The sequence below is a fragment of the Oryctolagus cuniculus genome, chromosome 2, assembly GCF_964237555.1.
Source record: "Oryctolagus cuniculus chromosome 2, mOryCun1.1, whole genome shotgun sequence".
In the NCBI taxonomy this organism is placed as follows: Eukaryota; Metazoa; Chordata; class Mammalia; order Lagomorpha; family Leporidae; genus Oryctolagus; species Oryctolagus cuniculus.
In genome coordinates, this window is record NC_091433.1 from 123,120,221 (window position 1) to 123,146,183 (window position 25,963).

The 25,963-nt window shown below is 39.5% G+C and overlaps 1 protein-coding gene across 3 annotated transcripts in view; it reads right to left on the reverse strand.

Annotated features, from left to right (window-relative positions):
* CTNNA2 (catenin alpha 2) overlaps nucleotides 1–25,963 on the reverse strand; it is a 1,267,385-nt gene that overhangs the window by 1,087,178 nt on the left and 154,244 nt on the right. For all 3 annotated transcript variants that reach the window (XM_051842711.2, XM_051842709.2, XM_051842710.2), the window contains exon 2: nucleotides 9,485–9,591. In XM_051842711.2, coding sequence (XP_051698671.1) covers nucleotides 9,485–9,554 — 70 coding nt within the window. In that variant the 5' untranslated portion in view covers nucleotides 9,555–9,591. The remainder of the gene's footprint in view (nucleotides 1–9,484; nucleotides 9,592–25,963) is intronic.

Consider the following 25,963-nt stretch of genomic DNA (forward strand, 5'->3'; position numbering starts at 1 on the left):
TACCCTGAAAGGCAATGAAAAATGATTTCAGATACTTATGTCAGCCAATGATATGATCAAATTATACACTGCTTTCAAGGGTCATTCTGGTTGTGTAGAGAATGTATAGGCATTGAACAAGAGTGGGACTATTGGATTTAGCTGAGGGTTAACTATACTGGTCAAAGTGGTAGGGGACTTAGGTTTGGAACACAGACTTTAGCAACGAGGTGAAGAGAAAAGGGCAGATCAGAGAAAACAGGAGCCGAAGAGAATCCTTACATGTGAGAACAGGGCTCAGTGAAAAGGTGTAACCCTAAGTTGTAAGTCAGTATTGTCAGCATAGTGACGAATGAAGGCCCTAGGAATGAACAGAATCATCCAGGAGAACCTGGAGGAAAAATAAAAGAGGAGTATAAAGTCTACACCCTAAAGAACATGAGCATTTAAAGCCTATAAAATTAAGGCAAAGCAAATACCCAGGAGGCACAGTCAATGTGGTAGGAAATAAATCCAATCAGAATGGTGTCACCCAAGCCAAGATATCCATGTTACAAGAATGAGAGTTTTGTTTTCTGAATGAAAGAAGAATAATTGGTTGGATTTTCCATTGCTTTTATTGGCCTTCCCTTCTTCCTAATTACGTGAAAACAAAGCTTACCTTTTGTACTTTCAATCAGACTAAAAGAAACTGAAAAAAAGGTGTGTTGACATGCTCCAATCCTTTATCTCAGATCTCTGACAAGCCTTAATTAGTTTTCTAGTAAAGGGCTTCCCGGGAAATGCAATTCTGTCAGTTCATAGGCATTCTCATGTTTGGTGTAATGGATTTATTGGTCTCCCATTCAGATAGCATTTCTATATTGTCCAAAATAGTTTAGAGCAATTCTATTTGCTAACTTCTCACAATTTGTCCCTTGAATCTTTTTAATTAGCAGGAATAAGATTTCATTAACTATCCTGTTTCAATCACATAAATAATTATCATTCTTCCCTGACTTAACTTTCATTGTTAAATTTATATTTAAATTCCATCTTTCTCATTTAAAATAGTTGTCAATTAGTCACCGAAATGAAAAATACAAGAAGTGAAACATTTTTAATGTTTGATTTTACTGGTAAACAGAATACAAGAAAAAGTTATTGCAGAGTGGTTGTTGTGGCCCAATAGTTTAAGCTACTTCATGGGATGTACACATCCCATGTCAGAGAACCCATTGGAGTCTGAGGTACTCTGTTATACATAGAAACACAGAAACATGGTCATCACTATGAAAGAATGTGAAGGCAGAAAAGTCCTTAGTAAAAGTACAAAAGAGATCCAAAGTAAACACTAGGAATATTTATGGAAAAATGGCAAGGTCAAGTCATTACTTATCAATAGTCACCTTGAACAACTATTGATTAAATGACTATTGAATGCATGTAAATAGCCTCAACTCTCCAGTTAAAAGATACAGACTGGCTGAATGGATTAAAAGACAAAAACCATCTAAATACTGCCTATAAGAAACACATATCAACAAAGATCCCCACAGACTGAAAGTGAAAGGATGGAAAAAGGTATTCCACGCTAACAGAAAGTAAAAAACAGCAGGTGTTGCCATCCTAATATTAGATATAACAGACTTTAACATAAAAACTGTTAAAATAGTTGAAGAAGGACACTATGTAATGATTAAGGGATCAATTCTATGGGAAGATGGGACTATAATAAATATACAACACCCAATTACAGCTCACCTGACTATTTAGAAGAATGTTAATGGATCTAAAGGGAGACATAGACTCCAATACAATAGTAATGCGGGACTTCAACACTCCACTTCTTTCTTACTTTCTTTCTTTTTTAAAAGGTGGTGTGGGGTGTGAGAAGCCACTGCTCTTTTTTTTTTAAAAGATTTATTTGTTTGAAGGTAGAGTTACAGAGAGGAGAGGGAGGGAGGGAGGCAGGGAGGGAGGGGGAGAGGGAGGGAGGAAGGGAGGGAGGGGGAGGGAGAGGGAGAGGGAGAGAGAGAGAGAGAGAGAGAGAGAGAGAGTGAGGTCTTCCATCTGCTGGTTCACTCTGCAGGTGGTTGCAATGGCCAGAGCTGCACCAATCTGAAACCAGGAGCCAGGACCTTCTTCCAGGTCTCTCATATGGGTGCAGGGGCCCAAACACTTGGGCCATCTTCTACCGCTTTCCCAGGCCATAGCAGAGAGCTGGATTGGAAGTGGAGCAGCTGGGTATCAAACCAGGGCCCATGTGGGATGCTGGCACTGCAGGTGGTGGCTTTACCTGCTACACCACAGCACCAGCCCCTCAATACCCCAACTTCATCAATGGACAGATCAATTAGACAGAAAATCAGCAAAGAAGCAACAGAGCTAATCAATACTATGAACCAAATGGACCTAACTGATATCTACAGAACTTTTTTTTTTTTTTGACAGGCAGAGTGGACAGTGAGAGAGAGAGACAGAGACAAAGGTCTTTCTTTTCCATTGGTTCACTCCCCAATGGCCGCTGCGGCCAGCGCACCGCACTGATCCGAAGCCAGGAGCCAGGTGCTTCTCCTGGTCTCCCATGCGGGTGCAGGGCCCAAGGACCCGGGCCATCCTCCACTGCACTCCTGGACCACAGCAGAGAGCTGGACTGGAAGAAGAACAACCAAGACAGAATCCAGCGCCCATACCGGGACTAGAACCCAGTGTGCCAGCGCCGCAGGCAGAGGATTATCCTATTGAGCCACGGCGCCGGCCTACAGAACTTTTCAATGTGAAATGATTATCACAGTGCACTGAGTAGCTGGGATATCTGCAGTACTTCTGAAGATGATGACAGAAGTGACTCATCACATGGCACAGGGCAGTTTGTGTTTGAAAAACACAAAAGCGTTGAGCTTGAGCAATCACCACAGCATTATGTCATCTGTAATAATTTCATTACAGCAAAACAACATCATGCATTAAGTTAACATTGACTTTGGGGTGGGAGTTTGGTCTAGCAGGTAAGATGCTGAGTTAAGAAGCCAGTACTTGCTATTACAGTGCCTGGATTCAAGTCCCAGCTCCATTCTCAAGTCTAGATTTCTTCTTACATACATCCTGGGCTGCAGGTGATGGGCCTTCTCAGTGGGTCACTGATACCCATGTAGGAGACCTGGATTTAGTTCAAGCTCTGGGCTTTGGCCTGGCCCAATCCTGGCCATTGTGGATATTTATGGAGTGAACCAGCTGACTGAAACTCAGTTTGTCTTTTTATCTGCATCTCTCTGTCTCTCAGTCTCTCAAATAAATAAAAAAGAAAAAAGAGACAAACATTTATGTTGATTTTAATCATTTTTGTTTATAAATGTTTTCAAGTTATTTTGTAAAGTTCTTTATAAATAAACATATGTACATTACATAATTCTATGTTTGTACTAGTTGAAGTCCATTTTGGGACCCGGGACTTAGTTAATTTAAAGGGTTCTCTGTGTTACTCAAGCTTCAAAATATGGCCAACACAGCTAGCCATATAACAGACAGAATATCACTCCCATCTGGTGGCAGACATTACAATATTGAGCACAATCCCCAAACAGAAATTAATCTAACTCTAGACTATATGGGTGACAATTAAACTCCTATTTCAGAAGTGGCAAGCACACTAACTGCCAAACCATCTACCATATGACATCAATTTGAAGACATAGGTACCATATAATAACTACTTAGGCCTGTAATTCTACTGTAAAAACATAGAAATGTTCACATTAAACGATGAGATCATATTTGTAGAATAATAGTAAAAATACTTTGTAATCTTTTAAATATTAAAATATATGATAGTTACCTACATTCAAATCAATTACTTAGTTGCTTATATTCAAATTCTGTTATTAATATATATGTTCTCATATTTTCACTTTAACAAGAAAAGACAGCAGTTTTAAAAAATATTTTAGATGGTTCTTTCATTCAAAACTTTCTTTAAGACACATAAACCAGAGCAGGAGTTTAGCCTAGTAGTTACCAGGCCTGCGTATGACATTGAATAGCATGAGTTCCAGTTACTGGCCGGCCCCAGTTCATCCTTGACTCAGCTCTGGCTATTGAAGGTATTTGAGGAGTGAGTCAGCAAATGGGAGCCCTTGCTCTCTGTCTCTGTCTCTCGCTCTCTTGCTCCCTTTCTCTCTAACTGTCTTTCACATACTACTACTACTAAAAAAAAATATAGACTGAAACTTTATTCCAGGAAAGAAAAATACCATCCAAGACTGAAAACTGAAACTCACATGATAATAATTAAGTAAATAAGTAATGGGAAAAATATTTGCAAACAGTTTAACCATACTAAACATAAAGCTGATCAAAGAAATAAACCTGCTTAAGGAAATTCACATCATTTACTTTTAGCACAGCCCTTGCTTTTCATGCAATTTAATCCTTTAACAAAAATGTATGCACAATTTATTGTAACATTGCAGTGTCACCATGGAAACTGCCCAAATGTATTAAACTTATAATCTTATAAATAAAACATGAATTAAGGTGGTTCTCAATAATCACATTCTCTCAATAGACAGGACAATGGCATATTAATACTTCTTGTTATATTTTGATTCTTTTGGTAAATTCATAATAAAATACTATGTTTTGTACAATGTATAGGAAATGTACGGTATAGCAAAAAAAAGTACTCGCTTAGTTCTTGGTAGTTAATTTCAGGGTGTTAGTTTATTTCTGGAATATTTTCAACTCTAAATTCTCTGATTTTAAGCAGAAAAATCTTGTTTCATTGATTTTAAATGCATCAAAGGAATCAACTATTACCAGTCACACAAAGGTATTTCCTTTAATAACAAATTTAATGTAAAAAGAGGTAGGAAACTGATCATATTTTAAAGTATAAAAATGAATTTAATTTGTAAAGCTATTTTCAAGTATATAAATTCTAATTGTTTAGCTTTTGATATATTTAGTAACCTTTTGAGTACAATTTATAAAAATTCAACTACAGGATTCACCAAACCCTAACTTCATAGGGCCCCATGGCCCTATGAATGAGCAAGGAACGTTCCTTTTCTTAGAGGGTTCTTTCCCTCTCAAGCCAAGCCAAGTTAGAACAGCTTATTAAACATTAAAGTTTTTTTTTTTAATCAGATGCTTAGCATTATTTCCTAAGTTGTAGATTCACACAGGGAAGTAAGGAACAAAATTGCAGTGAATTTTGTTGTGTCCTACTGTGGCAGCCTGTGCTTCATTAGCTTACTAACGGTGAAGGTAAAATTCCCAATAACTTCCAAGGTTTATGTTTAATTATCTTTTATTAAATATAATAAGCATATAATTCTTTTCATGAATTTACACTTTAAAAGTTTTTTCTAGAGGTATTATCCAAATAAATCCCTATATTAGACATGCCACCTATGTTCTAATAAGTGAAAAGCCATCACCTCCACCTAGTGAAGAACATGGTACTAAAAGCCAGCTGTATTACTGAAAGTGTAACGATAGACATTTCTGTTGTCCCTTGAATGCACAATCTCTTTATCCCTTCCATAATCTCACAAGCTACAAAGTACTTATTATTATCTACATTCTACATTTGAGGATAGATTAAGTAAGCGACTCAAGGTAGAAACATAAATACTGGTCTCAGAATTAAGCTTACCTGACTCTAAACTATGCTCCAATGCTATGAAACAGTCACAAAATTGCATTTAAAATAAAACTATAAAATTAATATGTAGTTAATATAGGATAAATAAGCAGCCTTACAATTTATTATTATAATTCTTTTGACTTCTAGCAGCTTTGAACAGATGAAAAATGATTTTGAATATTTATCATGTATCTAGCCACCTAACCCCATTCTGATACTAATGTTAATGAAATAACATTGCAATGAGAATTTTATCTGTTGTATTCCAAAGCCTACACAATAGTTTGTTTTATCTTAAAACACTGATCCTAATCTTAATTTTTTTTAAATTAAAAATGATTACAAAATCCTATCCAATAACATTTTCAATATTTAACGGTATAAGGGCCAGTGCTCTGGCACAGCAGGTAAAGTCACTGCCTGCAGTGCCTGCATCCCATATAGGCACCGGTTTGAGTCCTGGCTGCTCCTCTCCTGATCCAGGTCTCCACTATGGCCTGGGAAAGCAGTAGAAGATGGCCCCAGTCCTCGGGCCCCTGCAACTGCGTGGGAGACCTGGAAGAAGCTCCTGGTTCCTGGCTTCAGATCAGTACAGCTCTGGCCCTTGCGGCCAATTGGGGAGTAAACCAGCAGATGGAAGACCTCTCTTTCTCTTTTCTCTTTCTCTTTCTCTTTCTCTTTCTCTTTCTCTTTCTCTTTCTCTTTCTCTTTCTCTTTCTCTCTCTTTCTCTCTCTCTCTCTCTCTCTGCCTCTCCCCTCTCTGTGTAACTCTTTCAAATAAATAAATAAATTTTAAAAACTTAATGATATAATCTAGTGATATATTGAACTATTTGTAGTATTTAATAATAAAATCTGCTTCCTGATAACTGGCCACATTTTATTTCTATAACTCCAAATTTGTTATATATATCCTAATATTTTATATACTGTTGAGTGGTAGTTACTAATATTTTCCATAGGTTTTTTTGCATTAAAAATTACAAAAGATAAAAAAACATTGTATTTTTTGAAAACTTTTTAAACGTTGATTCTTTAATTTTATAGTTGCTGTTCTTTGAAAATGGTTGAAGAGATTGTCATATTGCACTATGGTTAAAATAGCTTAAATAATATTTGTTATCAATTCTTTCCATATCTGATAATATTAAGCTATGCAGGCATCTCTTCTGGTGCTTTTTAGATAAAAGATCACCAGACAGCTTTCTAATATTTACAGAGCTTATTCTATTATGCCTCTTCCTCTTGGGTACATTTAGTCATTTAAAATATTTAAGGAACTTGGGCCGGTGCCATGGCTCACTTGGTTAACCTCTCCACCTGCGGCGCCGGCATCCCATATGGGTGATGGGTTCTAGTTCTGGTTACTCCTCTTCCACTCTAGCTCTCTTCCTCTGGCCCTGGAAGGCAGTGGAGGATGGCCCAGGTGCTTGGGCTCCTGCACCCACTTGGGAGACCAGGAAGAAGTACCTGGCTCCTGGTTTTGGATTGGTGCAGCGCTGGCCGTAGCAGCCATTTGAGGGGTGAACCAACAGAAGGAAGACCTTTCTCTCTCTTTCACTCTCTCTCTCTCTCATTATCTATATCTCTACTTGTCAAATAAATAAAATAAAAATATAATAAATAAAATATTTAAGGAATTCAACTCCTTCCATTAGATTTTCCTATTCCTTCTGTGCAGAATCATTCATATTATTCTACTGTACCTCCTTTAATACTTTTTTCTGAACTTATTTTAGCTTATTCATCATAATCCTAAATAATATTTCTTTATGTGTTTTATATGTTTTGTGCCTTTAGGGTTATATTACCCATTGCAAAATATCAAATTTTTAATTTATGTAGTATTTAGTAAAAAAGTATTCTATTCTAATAATTACAGTTCTCATAGTTATAAAATATCCTTTTAATAATTTCTATTGATTTTCTTTTTATAATTTCTTAAGACAGGTATTTTTGTACACACACATTTTTAAATAATCAAGGTATTTAAAACTAAAATTCTATACTTCATACTGGATATGAATATTTTATTAAGAAGTGATCTTTTTCATTAACTCAAATATAGTTTGTAATTTCCTTTGGTTCTAGGAGTTATCTAAGTGTATTTCTTAATTTCCTAATAAACTCTCTTTTTTGGTTTTCTCATAAAGTTTCCTAATAAAATCAGTTTTCTAATGTAGCTTATAATTACAGAATGCAATCTATTGAAATGCTTTTTGAATTTATAAGCAGTTAAGGCATTATTTTCAGGGCTCCTGGCTTTGGCCTGGCCTAGTTCTGGCTGATGGGGGCATTTGGGAGTGAACCACTGAAAAAAAAATCTCTCTCTCTCTCCTACCCTTAAAGCATATGAAAATAAACTTTTTTTTAATGAAAAAGATGACAACATTTGCATGAGATTTTGGACTTGAGTTGATGCTGTAATTGATTGAGATCTTTGGGGTCCTAAGATTGTGATGGATGTGTTTTGCATGGGGAAAGTGTATAAATCTTTGGGGGCCACAGGGCAGCCTGAAGTGAGCTGAAAAATGGCTCCAAGAGATATTCCCATTCAAGTAAGGTCATATATAACAACTCTAAGTATGTTACCTTAAATTGCAGAAGAGGTGGCTCTGGTTTGATCAGAGATGCTACACTGAAGCATTGTATATGGAGAAAGAGGCCGAAAGAAAAATATGGCTTCTAGATAGAAGATGTGAAATACAAGGAAAAGGCTCTTCCACCAGGAAGAATGCAGCCCCAAAAATATGCTGACTCTATGACTTCTTACCTCCAGAATAATAAATTTATGTTGCTTTAAGTCACCAATTTGATGATAATTTGTCTCAGCAGCTGCAGGAAACCAATCCAAATAGCCTGTAACTTAGTTTCGTATACTATTCTTCATACATACACCATAAAAAGCTTGAACTTTTTTTTTTTTAATTTTTTTATTATTATTATTATTTTTTTTTTTTGACAGGCAGAGTGGACAGTGAGAGAGAGAGACAGAGAGAAAGGTCTTCCTTTGCCGTTGGTTCACCCTCCAATGGCCGCCGCGGCCGGCGCGCTGCGGCCGGCGCACCGCGCTGATCCGATGGCAGGAGCCAGGAGCCAGGTGCTTTTCCTGGTCTCCCATGGGGTGCAGGGCCCAAGCACCTGGGCCATCCTCCACTGCACTCCCGGGCCACAGCAGAGGGCTGGCCTGGAAGAGGGGCAACTGGGACAGAATCCGGTGCCCCAACCGGGACTAGAACCCGGTGTGCCGGCGCCGCTAGGCGGAGGATTAGCCTAGTGAGCCACGGCGCCGGCCCAAAAGCTTGAACTTTTCACACTCAGGGAATTTCAGAGTTAATATCACAAAGAAAATACTTCACAAGACACTAAACATTAACTTACAAAACTTAGAAACCTCATTTTTTTTTCTGTTGACAGTCTTCTTGTGAAAATGTAACAACACAAAAATAGAATATCCCATAATTTGACAGGATGAACTCTGATTCATGAACTAAAAGAAAAGTAATTCAATAAATACACATGGCTCTTAAATAGTAAACACACTTTTTCCTACCTGCGCATTACCATATGAAAGTGAGCAAGGAATGATTTATTTAGACCCTGAATCCATTACTGCAAATGAAGACCTCCTTCACCAAGGCCCCCTCTTTAATTATCTCATCAGGTTAATTACAAAAATCATGTGAATAATTCTCAAAAGTCATTTCAGATTTTATAGGGCAATGAGGTTGTCCGTAGATCAGGCAGTAATATATAATCAGTAATCATCATGGCGTGATTCATTCTCTTTTAAGGATTTTTACATTCCTTGGAAAGCCTTGACATAATCTCAACAGAAACACTGACTTTAACCAGGAGTTTCACAGCATCCCTTACCTGCGTAACAAGTGGCTCCAACAGCCTTTCTACGGTTAGTGTCCGGATTTCCAAACTTTTGGGATCCCATTTTAAAATGATAGGTGATGTTGCTGAAGTCATGCTCCCTGTGGGAATGAATATTATCCATTAAAAACAATGACAACTGAAATAAGCTATTACTTTGAGAGTTCAAAATGAATAATCATTGAAACAGAGAACATACTTGAAGATTATCTGTTAACTTAGAGACAGGAAAACCTAAACCAATACTGTTCGAGGTGGTAATGTTCAAATGAGGTTAAAACCCGAGGGACCATGGGGGCATGGGTATAGAGCATAGTGGTTAGGATGCCCACATCTCACACTGGAGTGTCTGGGTTGGGTTCAATTCCTAGCTCTGGCTCGACTTCAGCTTCCTGCTACTGCAGATGCTGGGAGGCAACAGGTGATGGCTGCTGGCAGGTTACTGCTATGGATACGGATGGCATGGACTACATTCCTAGCTCCAGACTTCAGTCCTGGCCCAGCTTCAGTTGTTGTAGGCATTTAAGGAGTGAGATAATGGGTGGCAGCTCTCTGCCCATCTGTTTGTTTCTGTCTTTGTCCTTTTATTTCTCTGCCTCTCAAATAAGTAATACATCATTTTAAAAATCACAGTGACTGAGACCTCCTAAGCATTTCTGGACACATTAGGCCAACTTTGGAATGAAAATGCCAGTGGAATATTTCGTTCCTTCAACATTTAGTACCTATGCTTATTTGTTCAAAAAGGACTTGTATCTCGCCCTCGAGTAGCTTATGTTTAAGGTAGAGACCGCCTGGACAGGGAACAATTATGCCTCAAGGTAGCACACATGTTGTGGTCAGGAACTGAGGAGGGCTGTGGGAGAACTGAGGAAGGGACATTAAAGTCAGACTGGGAGGACATGTACTGTCAAGAAACAGAGTAAGTCAGTCATGATCACCTGATGCAGGACTCATGTCATCACAAAAGGTCATTTTGTTTCCCTCACATGATTGCTTGCCACTGAGGATCTCACACTCCTTGGGGCAACAGTTTCATTCTCTTAAATAGGAAAGATACCTTGTACACTGACTGCCAGTGGTTCTGAAAATTAGCTTGCTGCTATTTACATTTCTTTGATTACTCACTGCATTTACATTCTTGTCCTATAAAATTAGTATGTGATAAGGTTATTTAATCTCCCTCTAAAGCAATCATCTCTTACCTAAGAACCGCAGACCTGCAGGTAGCAGCTTCCCACAGATCAAACACAAAATATGTTCTAGCCTCAAAAAAAATTATACATTCTGTCAGAAATGGATTTCTCATTGAGAAACTGCTGAATATATTTGGTATCTAACCACAGGACAAGCAACCTTCGATTGTACAAACCGAATCTAAATCATTTGCCTTTATACCACCATAAATCAAACTGCTCATGACTGTTCCCTTCTTTTGAATCAATGCCCCCACTCAATCCCACTCTTATAAATCAATAGAGATGATTAGTTCTATTAGAATTAACAACATTAAGAAGGCTACCGCAATAGACACTAGAAGAAAAGTGTTTCTTCACTGGCCCTCCTTCAGCTAATCATTTTGCAAAAGACCCAACTAATTTGCTTCAGAAAAGAAAAGGCAACACAGAGCGCTGCTGCTGGTATTTTAACTCTCTCCAAATGCCATGTTTTAAATAAACTAAGCAAAGCAATCCAGCTATACAGATCGATTTAGATTTGAGTTCCTTCACATCAACAATAGTTGGCACTGAGAGGCTGCCTGTCCTCCAGAAACCTAAAAACACTTCACACATTTCCCATTCACTCTAACAACTGCTACAAAGTAGCTGTGGCTTGCACACAATTCCACTGCTGGGCAGCCCACCTTCTCTTGCAGTGGGAGGATCCAAAGCAGCCAGATGCGTCCTGTGTACCCGGGGATACCTCCACCACTGCTGAAGCCAGTCCTACCTGAGTGACCGTGGTCCAGACCATATGATGCAGCTGTTGCATGTTCCTGGAGAAGTTCCCTGAGAATGTTTAAAACTCTGAGGGAATAATGAGTGGCACAGTAGTGATGATAAACTAGCAAGTCTGGTAGGAAACTTAGATAACTAGCAATGAAGTCATTTCAACATGGGAGTGAACTGTTACTGGGGAAGACTGTGTAAAGGATTTTCATTTTATCATGAGTATGGTTGTTTACATAAGCTAGTTAATCAAAAAAGGTATGCAAACCCTTTGATGGTTGTCCTAATGCATAACTTTAAAAAAATGACAGAAAATATTGGAGTAAGACTCAAAAAACTGCTGGCACAATCACAACACACTGATCTAGCATTAATCAAACTGAAATGGAGACACTGCTTGCGCAAATACCCCAAGCCAGCTCGGAGCCAAGAAGCAAAATTAGTCACAGCTTTGTCTCCTGAAGGTCACAGAGGCCCTATAAATCTAAAAACGGAAGAACATACCCAGACAAATCACTCAACTGAATGGACTCCTTACGGGATCAATCTTTTCAGTCATTTCTTGTGACACAGGTAAAACTCAATAGCAAAAGGCAAGGAAAGGTTACATGGTATTAATTTGTTGAAGAGGAGGACTTGGTCATAGAATTTTAAGTGCAGTTTTCCAGCTATACTCTTTTTGATATAGATGGGATTAAAACTGGGAATTACATCTCAATCCCAGAAGCTCTTCATCATTTGGTCCTAGCCACATTAGCAAAAAGTAGAGGGAGGGGGCTGCAAAGTCTCACCCCTGAACCCAGGCAACTGATGTCTAAGATTTCTACTGCATTTCCTCTGAGCAGCATTTTAGCTTCACGTCAGCTATCAGCATGAGCTAGAGTGGCTACAGTACGTGTGCTATGTCATCACTGCAATCTGAGGTTTCTAGAAGGAATGTTTCTCTTCTCTTATTTTGGGCATACTTGTTTTCTTTTTAACTGTATTTATCAAACTTGTATAGGAAACGTTTACTTATCAAAGCCCTCAGCCAACTGAAATTGCATAAAACCAGGAAACATGAAGGTCATTTCAGATTAGTGGTCATGATGGTCTTGTACATTCACCTATCGATGATCTCTGCTTCAATAAGAACAGAAGAAGGTAGAGAAGAGGAGAAGAGTCAGATATTCTCTTGTAGGGGTAGAGAAATTTTTTTCTGCCAAGGGCCATTTGCATATGTATTCATAACACCATTTTCAGGTCATACAAAATTATCAACAAAAATTATCCTGCTATAGATCTACTGAATTGTGAGTCCTCCCTGCACTTGCCTTGGTAGGGCCAGACTAAATAATTTCATTGGCCTTATAGGGCCCATGAGCCACCTGTTGCCCACCTCAGAGAAAGAAAAAAGCAGAGATGCTATGGTCAATACACAGGAATTAACAATTTCAGCATGTGGCATAATTACAAGCACAAAAAAATATGGCTAACTCCTGATACTGTCATGCCACTCCTACATTCAATGTGTGTACGTTATGAAAGGCAGGGTGGGTGTTTGGCACAGCTGTTGAGATGCCACTTGGGACACCCAAGTTTGAGTCCTGGTTCTGCTCTCAAGTTCAACTTCTAATGTGCACCCGGGAGGAAGTCACTGATGACTCAAGAAATCAAGTCCCTGGGGCCAGCACTGTGGCACAGCGGGTAAAGCTACCGCCTGCAGTGCCAGCATCCCATATGGGCGCCGGTTCAAGTCCCGGCTGCTTTGCTTTCGATCCAGCTCTGGGAAAGCAGTCAAAGATGGCCCAAGTCTTTGGGCCCCAGCATCTGCGTGGGAGACTCAGAAGAGGCTCTTGGCTCCTGGCTTCGAATTGGCACAGCTCCAGCCATTGCGGCCAACTGGGAAGTGAACCAGCAGATGGATGACTTCTCTCTTTCTCTGTCTCTCCTTCTCTAACTATTTCAAGTAAATAAATAAATTAAAAAAAAAGAAATCAAGTCCCTTCCGCTCATGTAGAAGTTCTAAATGGAGTTTCTAACTTTTGGCTTTGGCGTGGCCCATCCCTACTGTTGTGGACAGGAAGTGAACCATCAGATATAAGATCGTTCTCTTTCCCTTTCTGTCTCTCCCTCCCTCCCTTTCTAAATAAATAAATATACAAAAATATAACAATGTATGTATTTTTAAATTATGAAAGTGAAATAAAATGGATAAACTTTTTTTTAAAAGAGCTGCGCTGATCTGAAGCCTGGAGCCAGGAGCTTCCTCCGGGTCTCCCACATGGGTGCAGGAGCCCAAGGACTTGGGCCATTTCTGCTGCTTTTCCAGGCCATAGAGGAGAGCTAGACTGGAAGTGGAGCAGCCAGGACTAGAACCAGCATCGCAGGTGGAAGATTAACCTACTGTGCCACTGTGTCGGCCCCAGAAAACAGATAAACTTTTAAGACAGACTGGATGACTATACAATTGAATAGGCAGTCCCTCACTGGCTTACCAAAATGCAAATAGAATATTTCTCTAAATCACCTACATTGGCCTTTGGCCAATAGAATGGTAAGAGATACAATGTGAATTAGATATTTAGAGGGCATTTTCTTAACTGGATTTGTTCTCTCATGGTCCTGCCTTCTGTCAGAGTCATGTATAACTCACTCCCAAAGGGAGGAAACACATGGAGATAAACCTGAATGCAAACTGCAGGTACACTCAAGTCCAGGTAAATTAACATGGGCAGCCAACTCTCAAACCACGGTATTGAGAAACAAATGTTCCTGTATATTGTATACTGTTGAGATTTTACCAGTATTTGTTATTTAGCAATAATTAACTAAAACAATGATATTAAGCAAACTTTTGTTTGAATTAAAGCCCTATAAATTATTAACTATGTAATGTCCAAATTACTACTTCCAAGTCCTAGGTTCCTGAAATGCAAAATCAGGACAATAAGTACTTTATAGAATTATTGTGAAGATTAAACAACTTGGTGGATAGAGACGTGCTAACAATTCTGGAAAGATTACTTCTAATTGTTATTGCTATTGTGCCCCTAAATTTGGATGGAGTTTCTTACATTCCTTTACCTCTAGGAGGAATAAGAAAACAATATTTTAAAAATGAGCTGGTGCCATGGCTCACTTGGTTAGTCCTCCACCTGTGGCACTGGCATTTAATCCCAGCTGCTCCTCTTCCTGTTCAGCTCTCTGCTGTGGCCAGGAGTGCAGTGGAGGATGGCCCAAGTGCTTGGACCCTGCACCCACATGGGAGACCAGAAGGAAGCACCTGGTTCCTGCCTTTGGATCAGTGCAGTTCTGGCTGTAGCGGCCATTTGGGGGGTGAACCAACGGAAGGAAGACCTTTCTCTCTGTCTCTATCTCTCTCACTGTCTAACTCTATCTGTCAAATAAATTTAAAAAAATGAGGTGAAAATCAACACTCCTCTGTGTGCAACAACAAAATTGTCTCAAAAAGAAGCAAAAAAGAACAAATCAAGTATCTAGTCACACCAGCCCTTCATCTTGCCAAAGATGGAATGACAACATGGTCTCAATGCCATACTACACATTTGTGCAATTAATGGGATCTCTTTTGCCTGCAGAAGAGAGTTTGTGTAAAGCAAATAGTAATTTTTCCATTGAATTGAATTCAAAGAAAAACAGTAATGTTTTACCTGCATTTGGTAGAGAGAATAAGAATACACACTGTAGACAGTAAGAATGAAAAACAAGGAACGCAAGTAATAAAAGACAACAGGATTGCCTTTTCCAATACATCACAATTTTATAAGTCCAACAGGGAGCTTTTAGCAATTTATTTGATCTCTGAGGTTATTTTCTTTCCTTTAGTTACATTTTATTTATTTATGTGAAAGGCAGAATATCAAGAGAAAGAGAGAGCAGGGTTGGGGGAAATTTCATCGACTGATTAACTCCCCCAAAGTCCTCAACAGCCAATGCTGAGCAGGCTGAAGCCAGAGGCCAGGAACTCCTTTCAGGTCTCACACATGGGTGGCAGGAGCCCAAGTATTTTGCCATGATGTGCTGCTTTCCTGGGTGCATTAGCAGGCATTGGGACTGGAAGTGGAGCAGCTGTACTCAAACTGGCAGCATGATGTGGGGCAGCAGCATCGCAAGCAGAAGCCTCACCTGCCACTCCACTATACCAGCCCCATATTTTCTTCCTGAAAAGTGATAAATTGTATGAAGCTTACTTATAACCTAGCCCACCTGGTAATATTCTTAGACTATTTCACTCTTTCTGTGATGCCATGGCTAAGGAGGTAGGCCAGGATGCTTACAATTATTTATCACTTACAATAGAAAATGTAAAATCAAAGAAAGAGGGGACTGGTGCTGTGGCATAGCAGGTAAAGCCGCTGCCTATAGTACCAGCATCCCATATGGGCACTGGTTCGAGTTCTGGCTGTTCCACTTCTGATTTAGCTCCCTGTTATTGCCTAGAAAGGCAGTAAAAATGGCCCAAGTCCTTGAGCCCCTGCATCCATATGGGAGACCTGGAAGAAGTTCCTGGCTCCTGGCTTCAGATTGGCAAAGCTCTGGCCCTTGCAGCTATTTTGAGGAGTGAACTAGTGGACAGAAGACTTTTCTGTCTCGTTCTCTTGCTCTCTGCCTCTGCCCCTTTCTATTTCTACCTTTCAAATAAATAAATCTTAAAAACAAAACAAAACAAAACACTGGAGTGAAGTGAAGTGAAGGGCGTTCCGCCAAGACCAGCCACAAGGGTCAAGTGCCACGTCTCTTTAGACATGTCCTAATAAGTTGAAAAGGTCTCCAGGATGCCTACCCCAAGGAATGCCTTCAAATGCTACATATGTTAATGTGGCATATCTTTTACTGCAGAAATTTTCCTTTTCAAATCTTCTGAGAAAATGTCTTTGTAACACTCTGCCTCACTGTTCTGAGTTCCCTCCATTTCTTCTACTTTTCTTTTTTTCTTTTTCAAGATTTTATATATTTATTTGAGAGGCAGAGTCACAGACAGTGAGAGGGAGAGACAGCGAGAAAGGTCTTCCTTCCTTCCGTTGGTTCACCCCACAAATGGCCACAATGGGCTGGAGCTGTGCTGATCTGAAGCCAGGAGCCAGGAGCTTCCTCCAGGTCTCCTGTGCTGGTGCAGGGGCCCAAGCAAGGACTTGGGCCATCTTCTACTGTTTTCCCAGGCCACAACAGATAGCTGGATTGGAAGAGAAGCAGCAAGGATTAGAACCGGCACCCATACGGGATGTTGGCAGCTGGAGGACTAACCTACTACGCTAAGGTCCCTCTTCTACTTTTCTTTTGCAAAGCAATGGTCTGAAATGCTTTCTAGTTGCAGAGAGGGGCACCCAGAATGCTTTCTCTCTGCAGGCTTCAGCTTCATATCCTTTTCAGGAATCTGTTTGCCAAAATGGAGCACTACTGCCATCAAACTCTATAAGGCTTCATTCAGAGAAGTTTCAGATGATAGATAAATTCAGAAGTTAATGACTGATAATACCTCTTGTGAACAGATAACTGCAGTGATAAATCACCTATCTATACATGTACAATGTTCACTCAGTTACTTAAGCTTCAGTTTTATCATTTGTAAAACAAGGATGGTAATAATCTTAAGTTATCAATGGGTCTGTTCCAAAAAGACAAAGGAACAATTGGATATGCAAAAATGATGTTTTTGCTTCTTTGCAGTACTGTCAACTTGTGTATCACTCTGCTGAAAAGATATTCCCTGGAGTGAGGAAACCACTGGAGATCCTGCAAGTCAAAAAGTGGAAAAACAGAGATTGGGAAAGAGAGAAAGAGTGAGACCTTTCTAAATGTCTTCGGCATTTCAGGGCTCTTGTCAAAGAACCTTGAATAATACTGCTTCCCTTAACTAACAAAATCTCATATATCTTAGTATTTCTCATACTTAGTTCGGGGTACTGAGACAAATGATAGTTAAGAACACTGCTCATGGCCATAAAATTTAAACCTCAAATGCTTTGACTTCAGAGTCTCTACTTATAACCACTATGGTTTATGACATTTAGGTTTATTTCAGTTACGTCATGAAGCTTCTGATTCATAAAAATAATATAGAGATATGGATAGGAATGAAACGAAAAAGTAGGAGCCAGCCCCCTCTGGAGGATGAGCAAGACAGAAGCAAGGTAGGGATATATAAGAAGAGGGAGACATCAGCAACCCTGTCCTTATACATGTGTGGAGTTCATGGGGAATGTGACTGTGCTTCCTGGCCAGGAAGAACAGGTGTTGAGTTCTATTTCCTTGTATTGTTAAGTGGTGAGACTGGAATGCTGATTGTGAGGATGTGCTATCTAGTGAGCAACATAGGTCCTGCAAAAGTCAAAAGAAAGACACAATAGTGAGTTATGCCAAGCAGACATAATTTTAGCTCCCATGACATTGCCCCCTTCTATTAAGCTCATGAATATGTTAAATTATCTGGTAAAAGGGGCTTTTAACATGTAATTAACATTACAAATCAATGGACCTTAAAAGAAGGAAATTATCCTGGATTATTTAGGTGAATACAATGTGTTCACATGAGGCTACAGATGGAAGAGTTAAGTTATAGAGATACATCAGAAGAGGCTGTCAGACACAGTGGCAGAGAGGGAAGATTCAAATCATGAGAAGGACTTGACCCAGGTGCTGGGGGGAGGGAGTATGACAAGGAAAGCATGAAAAGAATGCGGGGAGCCTCTGGGAGATAAGAGTGTGCTACAGCTGAAAGCAATCAAAAACAGAGCCATCAGCCCTACAATCAACTGAAACTGAATTTGATTAGCAACCTAAATGAAATAGGAAGTGGATTCTTCCCAAGAGCCTCCAGTAGGAAGCACATCCTTAGTCCATTACACACACACACACACACACACACATTTAAAGTTTATATGAAAGGTGGAGAGAGGAAGGGAGTGAGGAAGGGTCAGTGGGAATGAGAGAGAGGTATCTTCCTTCCACTAATTCATTCCACAAATGCTTGCAACAGCCAGGGTTGGGCCAAGCGGAAGCCATGCTCCTGGAATTCCATCCGGGTCTCCCTCATGAATGGCAAAGACTAAAGTACTTGAGCCATCATCTGCTGGGCCCCTACCCCCACTCCCACCCACCCCAGGGTATGCATTAGCAGGAAGCTGGGTCAGAAATAGAGTAGCAGGCACTGCATTATAATATATGGGCATCCCAAGCAGCGGCTTAATGAGATGGACCACAGGGCTTACTTCTTTTAGTCCATGTTCTGTCACCATAACATAACACTCAAGACTGAGTCATTACTATGGTCATTACCATAAGGAATAGAGGCTTACTTGGGCTCACTGTTCTTGATGTAAACCAACAGCACATGCCCAGGTTCTGGTGAGGACCTCATGCTGCTTCAACTTACAGCAGACAGCAAAGGAGCAAGTAAGTCCATGCAGAAGAAGCAGAACATGAGGGGCAGCTTTGCCTTCTAACAACTTACTTTTATACAGTCCTATCAATACCTTGATTGCATCTTCGTGAGATCCCAAAAAGAGAACTCAGTCAAGTCCATCTTGACTTCTGATCCTCAGAATCCAAGAGATAATATATTTATGTTTCTCTTAGATTATTACTATAGTGAAAAGAAACTAATACAAGCAGTTCTCAAGTTTGTATGCAAATTATAACTACCTTCTTTATGGAAGGCATTTTCATACACAGACTGCCAGGACCCACCCAAAGAGTTCTGATTCATTAGGTCTGTGAGGGCCTGAGGATTTGCATCTGTAGTAAATTCCCAGATGACAGTGTTGCTTCTTGTCCAGGAAGAACATTTTGAGAATCACTGTTTTAATCAGGAACCATGGCCACACATGCCAGTATGGAGAAGTTGTCAATAAGGTGTGGGATATCTCTGGGAAGACCAGAGGACCAGGAATAACAGAACTCCATCATTTGAAAACAGTTAAAATAAGTCTTCCCAATGTGTTGCCTGAAATATAATAGTAGTTCTAACTTTCTGTTTTTAATAAAATAAAGTAGCTTTAATATCCAGTACCATAGAGAAGAGACAGAGTATGTATCAGTGGCAGTAGTCAAAGCTGAGGAATGAAAAAAAAAAAAAATAGAGAAGGAGATCTTCTTGATGATCTGCCTTGGAGGTATTCTGTGCAAGGAAATGTTCCATCAGTGGGAAACTCCTGATTATTTTTGTCCATTAACTCTGATCAATTCAAGCTCATTTTCTCTTACTTTGACTTTAAAGAGGCAACATTCGACCCATCACTGTTCTTTATATAATCACCATTCAAAGTCCTGGTTCAGTGAACTGAGAAGTGACCCAAGACGCAAGCTGCTACTGCAATTATAGGTTCTGTCACCATTTTATTCAAAATTGATATGATATGCAATTTCCAACTAGTCTTTGCTATTTGCAGTGAGGGGAAGGTATCTCTTCTACAGTTAAAGCGAGATTTAACATTTCTCTCAGAGTATGTACAAGACCTCTATTTAAGGTAAATCCATACCTTTTTAAAAAACACTCTAAGAAAAGCTGCTGAGAAAAAAAATCACCCTATAATTTGAAAACGATATAGTAACATTTCATGTCAAAGGATGAATTTATATGACAAAATACCTTACTAATATTACAAACATAAATTAGTATCAGACCTTGTACATATGTTTTAGAGCTTCCTCTTGGCTTCTAACCAAATAAACAAAACTTCATCCTACAGAAATAAATGAGGAAAGCTCCACTGCTTCAAACCTTTCAAGGAGCCAAATTGAGACTAACAATATGTAGCCTGGAGTCTCCTGATTAAGAAGAAATGACCATGTCTACATCTAACTGAAATGGGTTTTATACTTAGAAAGTAAACTCACAAAATTTAAAACTCTGTGCCAACTTAATAGAAATTAACTACTCCTGGAGTATGCTATTAGAAAATCAGTCATGGAAATAAAATGTGAAAGCTAGTATCTGTCAAATTCATTTCCTAAGCCTTTCACTACATTCACAGTCTCATCATTTAAATTCATTTTGAAAGCACAGACTAAACTGACTCTTAAAATCTGTCTTGTTTTCTATTTAGGCACGAACATGTATAATATCTGAAGTGATAGTGATATTCTATGTTAGGTTATATCCTATCAAAGACCCAGATTTCTAAAAAAATACATTTAACCATTAGTTATTATTTTCTAATTGCTTATTATTCTTTTGTAACTTTGCAGTTCAGATATAGGCAGTGGGTTCCAACAAATAAAATTCAGAACAGTTAATATTCTATATAACATATTTTGAGGAATTATCTTAATAGGTCAATAGTAACTTTGAATTATTTAATAGAAAGATCACTTCTTTCACAATTTATTCTCTGTCCCTCTAATGTCACAAATTAGAAGTCCATATGCAATGATAAATGTAACTAATCTTCCACCACAACCTCAAAGTTTCATTTTCACATTACAACACAATAGGCCCCAAACTGTTCTTTTTAGCTTTTTAAAATCCTAAATGTTCCTTTACTAGGGAATCAAAATGATCATTTAATTCTCTTCACCAGCAAATACCAAATGCTTTTTATAAGTAGGTCAAACCTCCAATTCCTGACCCTCGGCTATTTATTTCCTTAACGTAGGTCTTCTGATTCAATCAGGTTTGGACCATATCATAATTTATGGTCCCTGCCTCTTTCCAAAGTTCCCACCAGGAGCGTGTCCTTCTCATCTTCCAACATCCAGACACTGACACCTTTACACTGCACTTCTCCACAGTCTCTAAATAATGACTACGTTTGCAGTCCTTAACAGAAGATGGTAACATTTTTCTTAAGCAACTCCTTAAGAAACTGACATTAGTTTGACATAACCTACTAAATTATAAAGTCTTTAGGGTTCAAAGTCTGGTTTTTACTTCTTTCCTATCACCTATAGAATATAGTAGAGTATCAGGTCAATCATAAATACACATATAAAATATGATCTAAAGTACTTATCTCTTTCTAGTATCAATTCTTTACCTTTACAATTGTGGATTCCATTTGACAGAGAGAAACAGGTTTTTTTTTTTTTTTTTTTTTTTTTTTTGACAGGCAGAGTGGATAGTGAGAGAGAGAGAGACAGAGAGAAAGGTCTTCCTTTGCCGTTGGTTCACTCTCCAATGGCTACCGCGGCCGGCGCGCCGTGCTGATCCGATGGCAGGAGCCAGGTACTTATCCTGGTCTCCCATGGGGTGCAGGGCCCAAGTACTTGGGCCATCCTCCACTGCACTCCCTGGCCACAGCAGAGAGCTGGCCTGGAAGAGGGGCAACCGGGACAGAATTCGGTGCCCCGACCGGGACTAGAACCCACTGCGCCGGCGCCGCAAGGCGAAGGATTAGCCTAGTGAGCCGCTGCGCCAGCCTTGATTTATTTATTTATTTATTTGAAAGTCAGAGTTACAGAGAGAAGGAGAGGTGGAAAGAGAGGTCTTCATCTGCTGGTTCACTCCCCAGATGGCCACAAGCAGCTGTGCCAATCTGAAGCCAGGAGCCAGGAGCTTCCTCCAGGTCTCCCATGCAGGTGCAGGAGCCCAAGGTTGGGCCATCTTCTACTGCTTTTCCAGGCCATAGCAGAGAACTGGATCAGAAGTGGAGCTGCCAGGTTTCAGACCGGCGCCCATATGGGATGCTGGCATGGCAGGCGGTGGATTTTTCCGCTACGCCACAGCACCGGCCCCAAGAAACTGTTTTAAAAATGTCTTCCATAGTTGGTGTTGTGGTGCAGCTGCTCAAGCTACCACCTGTGTTACCAACATCCCATATAAGTGCTGGTTCAAGCCCTAGCCACTTGAACCTGGGAAAAGTAGCAGAAAATGACCTGAATACTTGGGTCCTTGCCACCCACATGGGAGACACGAATAGATTTCCTGGCTTTGACCTGACCAAGACCCAGCCATGGCAGCCATTTGAGGAGTGAACCAATGGATGGAAGATCTCTCTCTCTCTCTCTTTCTCTCTCTCTGACACCCTCTTTCAAATAAGCAAAATAAATCTTAAAAGAAATGTTCTAGACATGGTTTTGGTTCAGGACTTAGCACAGACTGTAAACACATGTTAAATCTCTATTGTTCAAAGAAAAAAATTTCAGGTTTCTTTTTACTTGCGTATTTTATGAAACTACTTCGTTTCACTACTTATTTAAACTAGATCAGTAGTTTTTTATTTACGTTTTAAAACCAGGTGACATTTTTGCTCGAATACAAGTAATTTGGGGGCTTCCTTCAGCATACTTGTGAGGTCTACTTTGATATTTGATTCAATTCTGAGACCAACATAAAAGATTTTAGTGCAAACACTGTCCAAGATCTGCAAGTTGGCTGCAATGCCTCTTAGGAAGTCTTTGTTTTCTTCTTTGCCTTTTGTCTATCAGGCTGCCACAGGCCTCACCCTCTTCACTATGTCCCCTTGTTTACACAGGTCTTAGTGACTCTCCCTTCCTCTGAATTCCACCAGTACTTCGAGTGACTACACATAGTATTTAATTTGAGTACAAGTTTTCTCATGCTTCTCTCTTTATGCTTTACGTAAGTTTTGTCCTCTCTAACATATCCAGCAATGATGACTCTGTCTTCTTTACAATGATTAGCACAATGTTGGGAATTTAGCAAAAATATGGAGAGCCCATAGATTTGAACCTTTGCCAAGTTCAAGTATAACAATCACTGTGTTTGTGGGTGTGTGTGTGCATACACACATATAAATAGTTGAATTATGATACCAATGCACTTTGTTGGGGAGGAGATTTTTGAATCAATTCACCACTTTAGGTACCACTTGACTGAAAAACAAAGCAAAACAAAATTTCCTTCCTCAGAATGGAGTCAGCATTTTAGCAGAGGAGTCAAATCCTGCAACACTCCAATATAAAGTTTCCTGTCTTTTCCTTCATTCAGCTATGCATCCATCATTCATTCAACACACTATCCATGGTATACAAGCAAGGTCAGTAAGGAGCAGTGGAAAAGATGCAGGTGAGTCAGACTTGCTTACTGTTGAATGGTGAGATGAGACCTGATCTGACAGAAGGAACCATTCACCAAGATAGGACAGCCCAGAAAATAAACTCAGCTGGGGACAGACACCATTTTCTGCTTGAACAGGTCATTGAGATCAAATGGTAGAGGGAAACAATGGCACCTCCAAATTTCAAAAGTCTCGATGGAGCTGTATTAAGTAGGTGGTCCAACAGAGTCACGGGGAAATAATCCATACCCTTTTGAATGAATGCCCCCCAAAATACTTTCAACAAATATGCAAGCATCTCCAGAATGGAGTATCAAGAAGACAAAGTAATTATAACATAATATAAAGAAAGAAATGCATATATTTAGGCGAGAACTCTTTTAAGCAGCTAATTCTAGGAATTCTTAATTAGTACCAAAGGACTTATGCTTGTAACATAAGCTTCAATGGATCATTATATATTACTTTAAAAGTCAAAGTTAAATCCACACATGTGCTGGTGACTTAATAAAGAACTAAGTTCCAGAAACTCACAGGGAATGATTTAAGCTGAATACTCCTGCCCCATGCAGTTTACCTTGTTGTAAAGTGGCTTATTAACCAGATCTAATGTAAACAAGTACTGCTGTGCATCCAGCAGCAGCTGGAGCAAATGGGAAATAATTCGCCTGCATTGTGTTAGTCTTGCCCCTTTCAATTGAATTACCAGACTTGAAAGGTCATAACGTATTAGAGCAATTATATTTGCTTAGAAGTCTTTTACAGTGAGGACTAATATTTCAGCACCAGTGGCACTAAGCATACATGCCCCTAGGTAAATTACCTTGTTAAGCTTGTTGGTATAGAAATCGGATGTGAAAAAGAGACAATAATCCAGGTTTACTTCTGATCGTCTGTGGCATTTAATTTAGTGTTTCAAAAAGTACCTCAGGTCGTATGCTTTTGTAAATATATAACTAAAATGTACTATGGCATTTAGGAAATGCAAATAAAGTTCTGTTCAATCTGTACATTTTTAGGTAGTATAATCCTTTTCATTTAGTTCATGAAATCTATATTTCACAACAACAAAGATTTCCCTGAACAAGCCTGTTCACCAAAGTTTATTATCATTATACAAATATTACTTTTGTGACTTCCCCATTATTATAAGGCCAATATAATCATATCTCAATGGTACAGATAAGGAACCAAAGCTCAAGGATGCCAAGTCAGCTTCCCAAAGTTATAAAAATTTGTTCCAAATCTGTGTTTGTTTGCTTCTTTTTTAATATCCATCACAATTTCCTGAAATATGTTCAATACTTTACAGACAGTAAGTCTTAGGGATAATAAGCCAAGAAAATAAATCATCAAGAGTCTTGACAGAAATATGAAGGGTCTTCAAAGCATTTATGGAATGGGATATGCATTGGGCACAGTGTTTGAGATGACACTTGGGATGCCTGCATCCCATATCTAAGTGGCTGGTTTGTGTTCCAGTTACTCCATTCCTATCCAGCTTCCAGCTAATGTGTAGCTTGGGGAGGCAGAGATGATAACTCAAGTACTTGAGTCCCTGCCACTTACATGAGAGACACAGAGGAAGCTACTGGCTCCTGGCTCCTGACCCAGCCCTGGCTATTGTGGGCACTAGGGGAGTGAACCAACATATGGAAGATCTCTTTCTCTCTTTGTATCTCTCAGTTTCTTATCTCTGTCTCTCTGCCTTATAAATAAATAAAGCAACATATATTTCTTTCTAAAATTTCATGGAAATATGTATTGTGATAAATGATGCATGGATTTCAAATCTTGTTTCTAAATGAAATGTTTATCTTTCAATTCCATTTACCACAAACTTTTGTGGTATCTTCAAAGGTGGACCATAATTACCTAAAATATTAAGGAAACTGAAGTTGTTGGTGACCATATTAAGTCTTTGAGTTTGTCCGAAAGGACTAGACCTTTCTAACATGTGTTTCTTGGAAATATTCTCAGGATTCAAACAACAAATAAAGGACCAGATCCAATACTCATGAAGTTAAAAACACCTCATCAGGCTGGAGCCGCGGCTCACTAGGCTAATCCTCCACCTTGCGGCGCTGGCACACCGGGTTCTAGTCCCGGTCGGGGCGCTGGATTCTGTCCCGGTTGCCCCTCTTCCAGGCCAGCTCTCTGCTGTGGCCAGGGAGTGCAGTGGAGGATGGCCCAAGTACTTGGGCCCTGCACCCCATGGGAGACCAGGATAAGTACCTGGCTCCTGCCATCGGATCAGCGCGGTGCGCTGGCCGCAGCACGCCGGCCGCGGCAGCCATTGGAGGGTGAACCAACGGCAAAGGAAGACCTTTCTCTCTGTCTCTCTCTCTCACTGTCCACTCTGCCTGTCAAAAAAAAAAAAAAAAAAAAAAAAAAAAAAAAAAAAAAAAAACACCAAAAACACCTCATCAAATAAATCACGTTGGTATCACATCTTCATTCTGAGATGACCAGAGTCACACCCACCCACTCCTACCTCACATCCATAAACTCATCAACATGTATCAACATGTTTCCACCCTTACTTCCTTCCCAACCGCCTTACT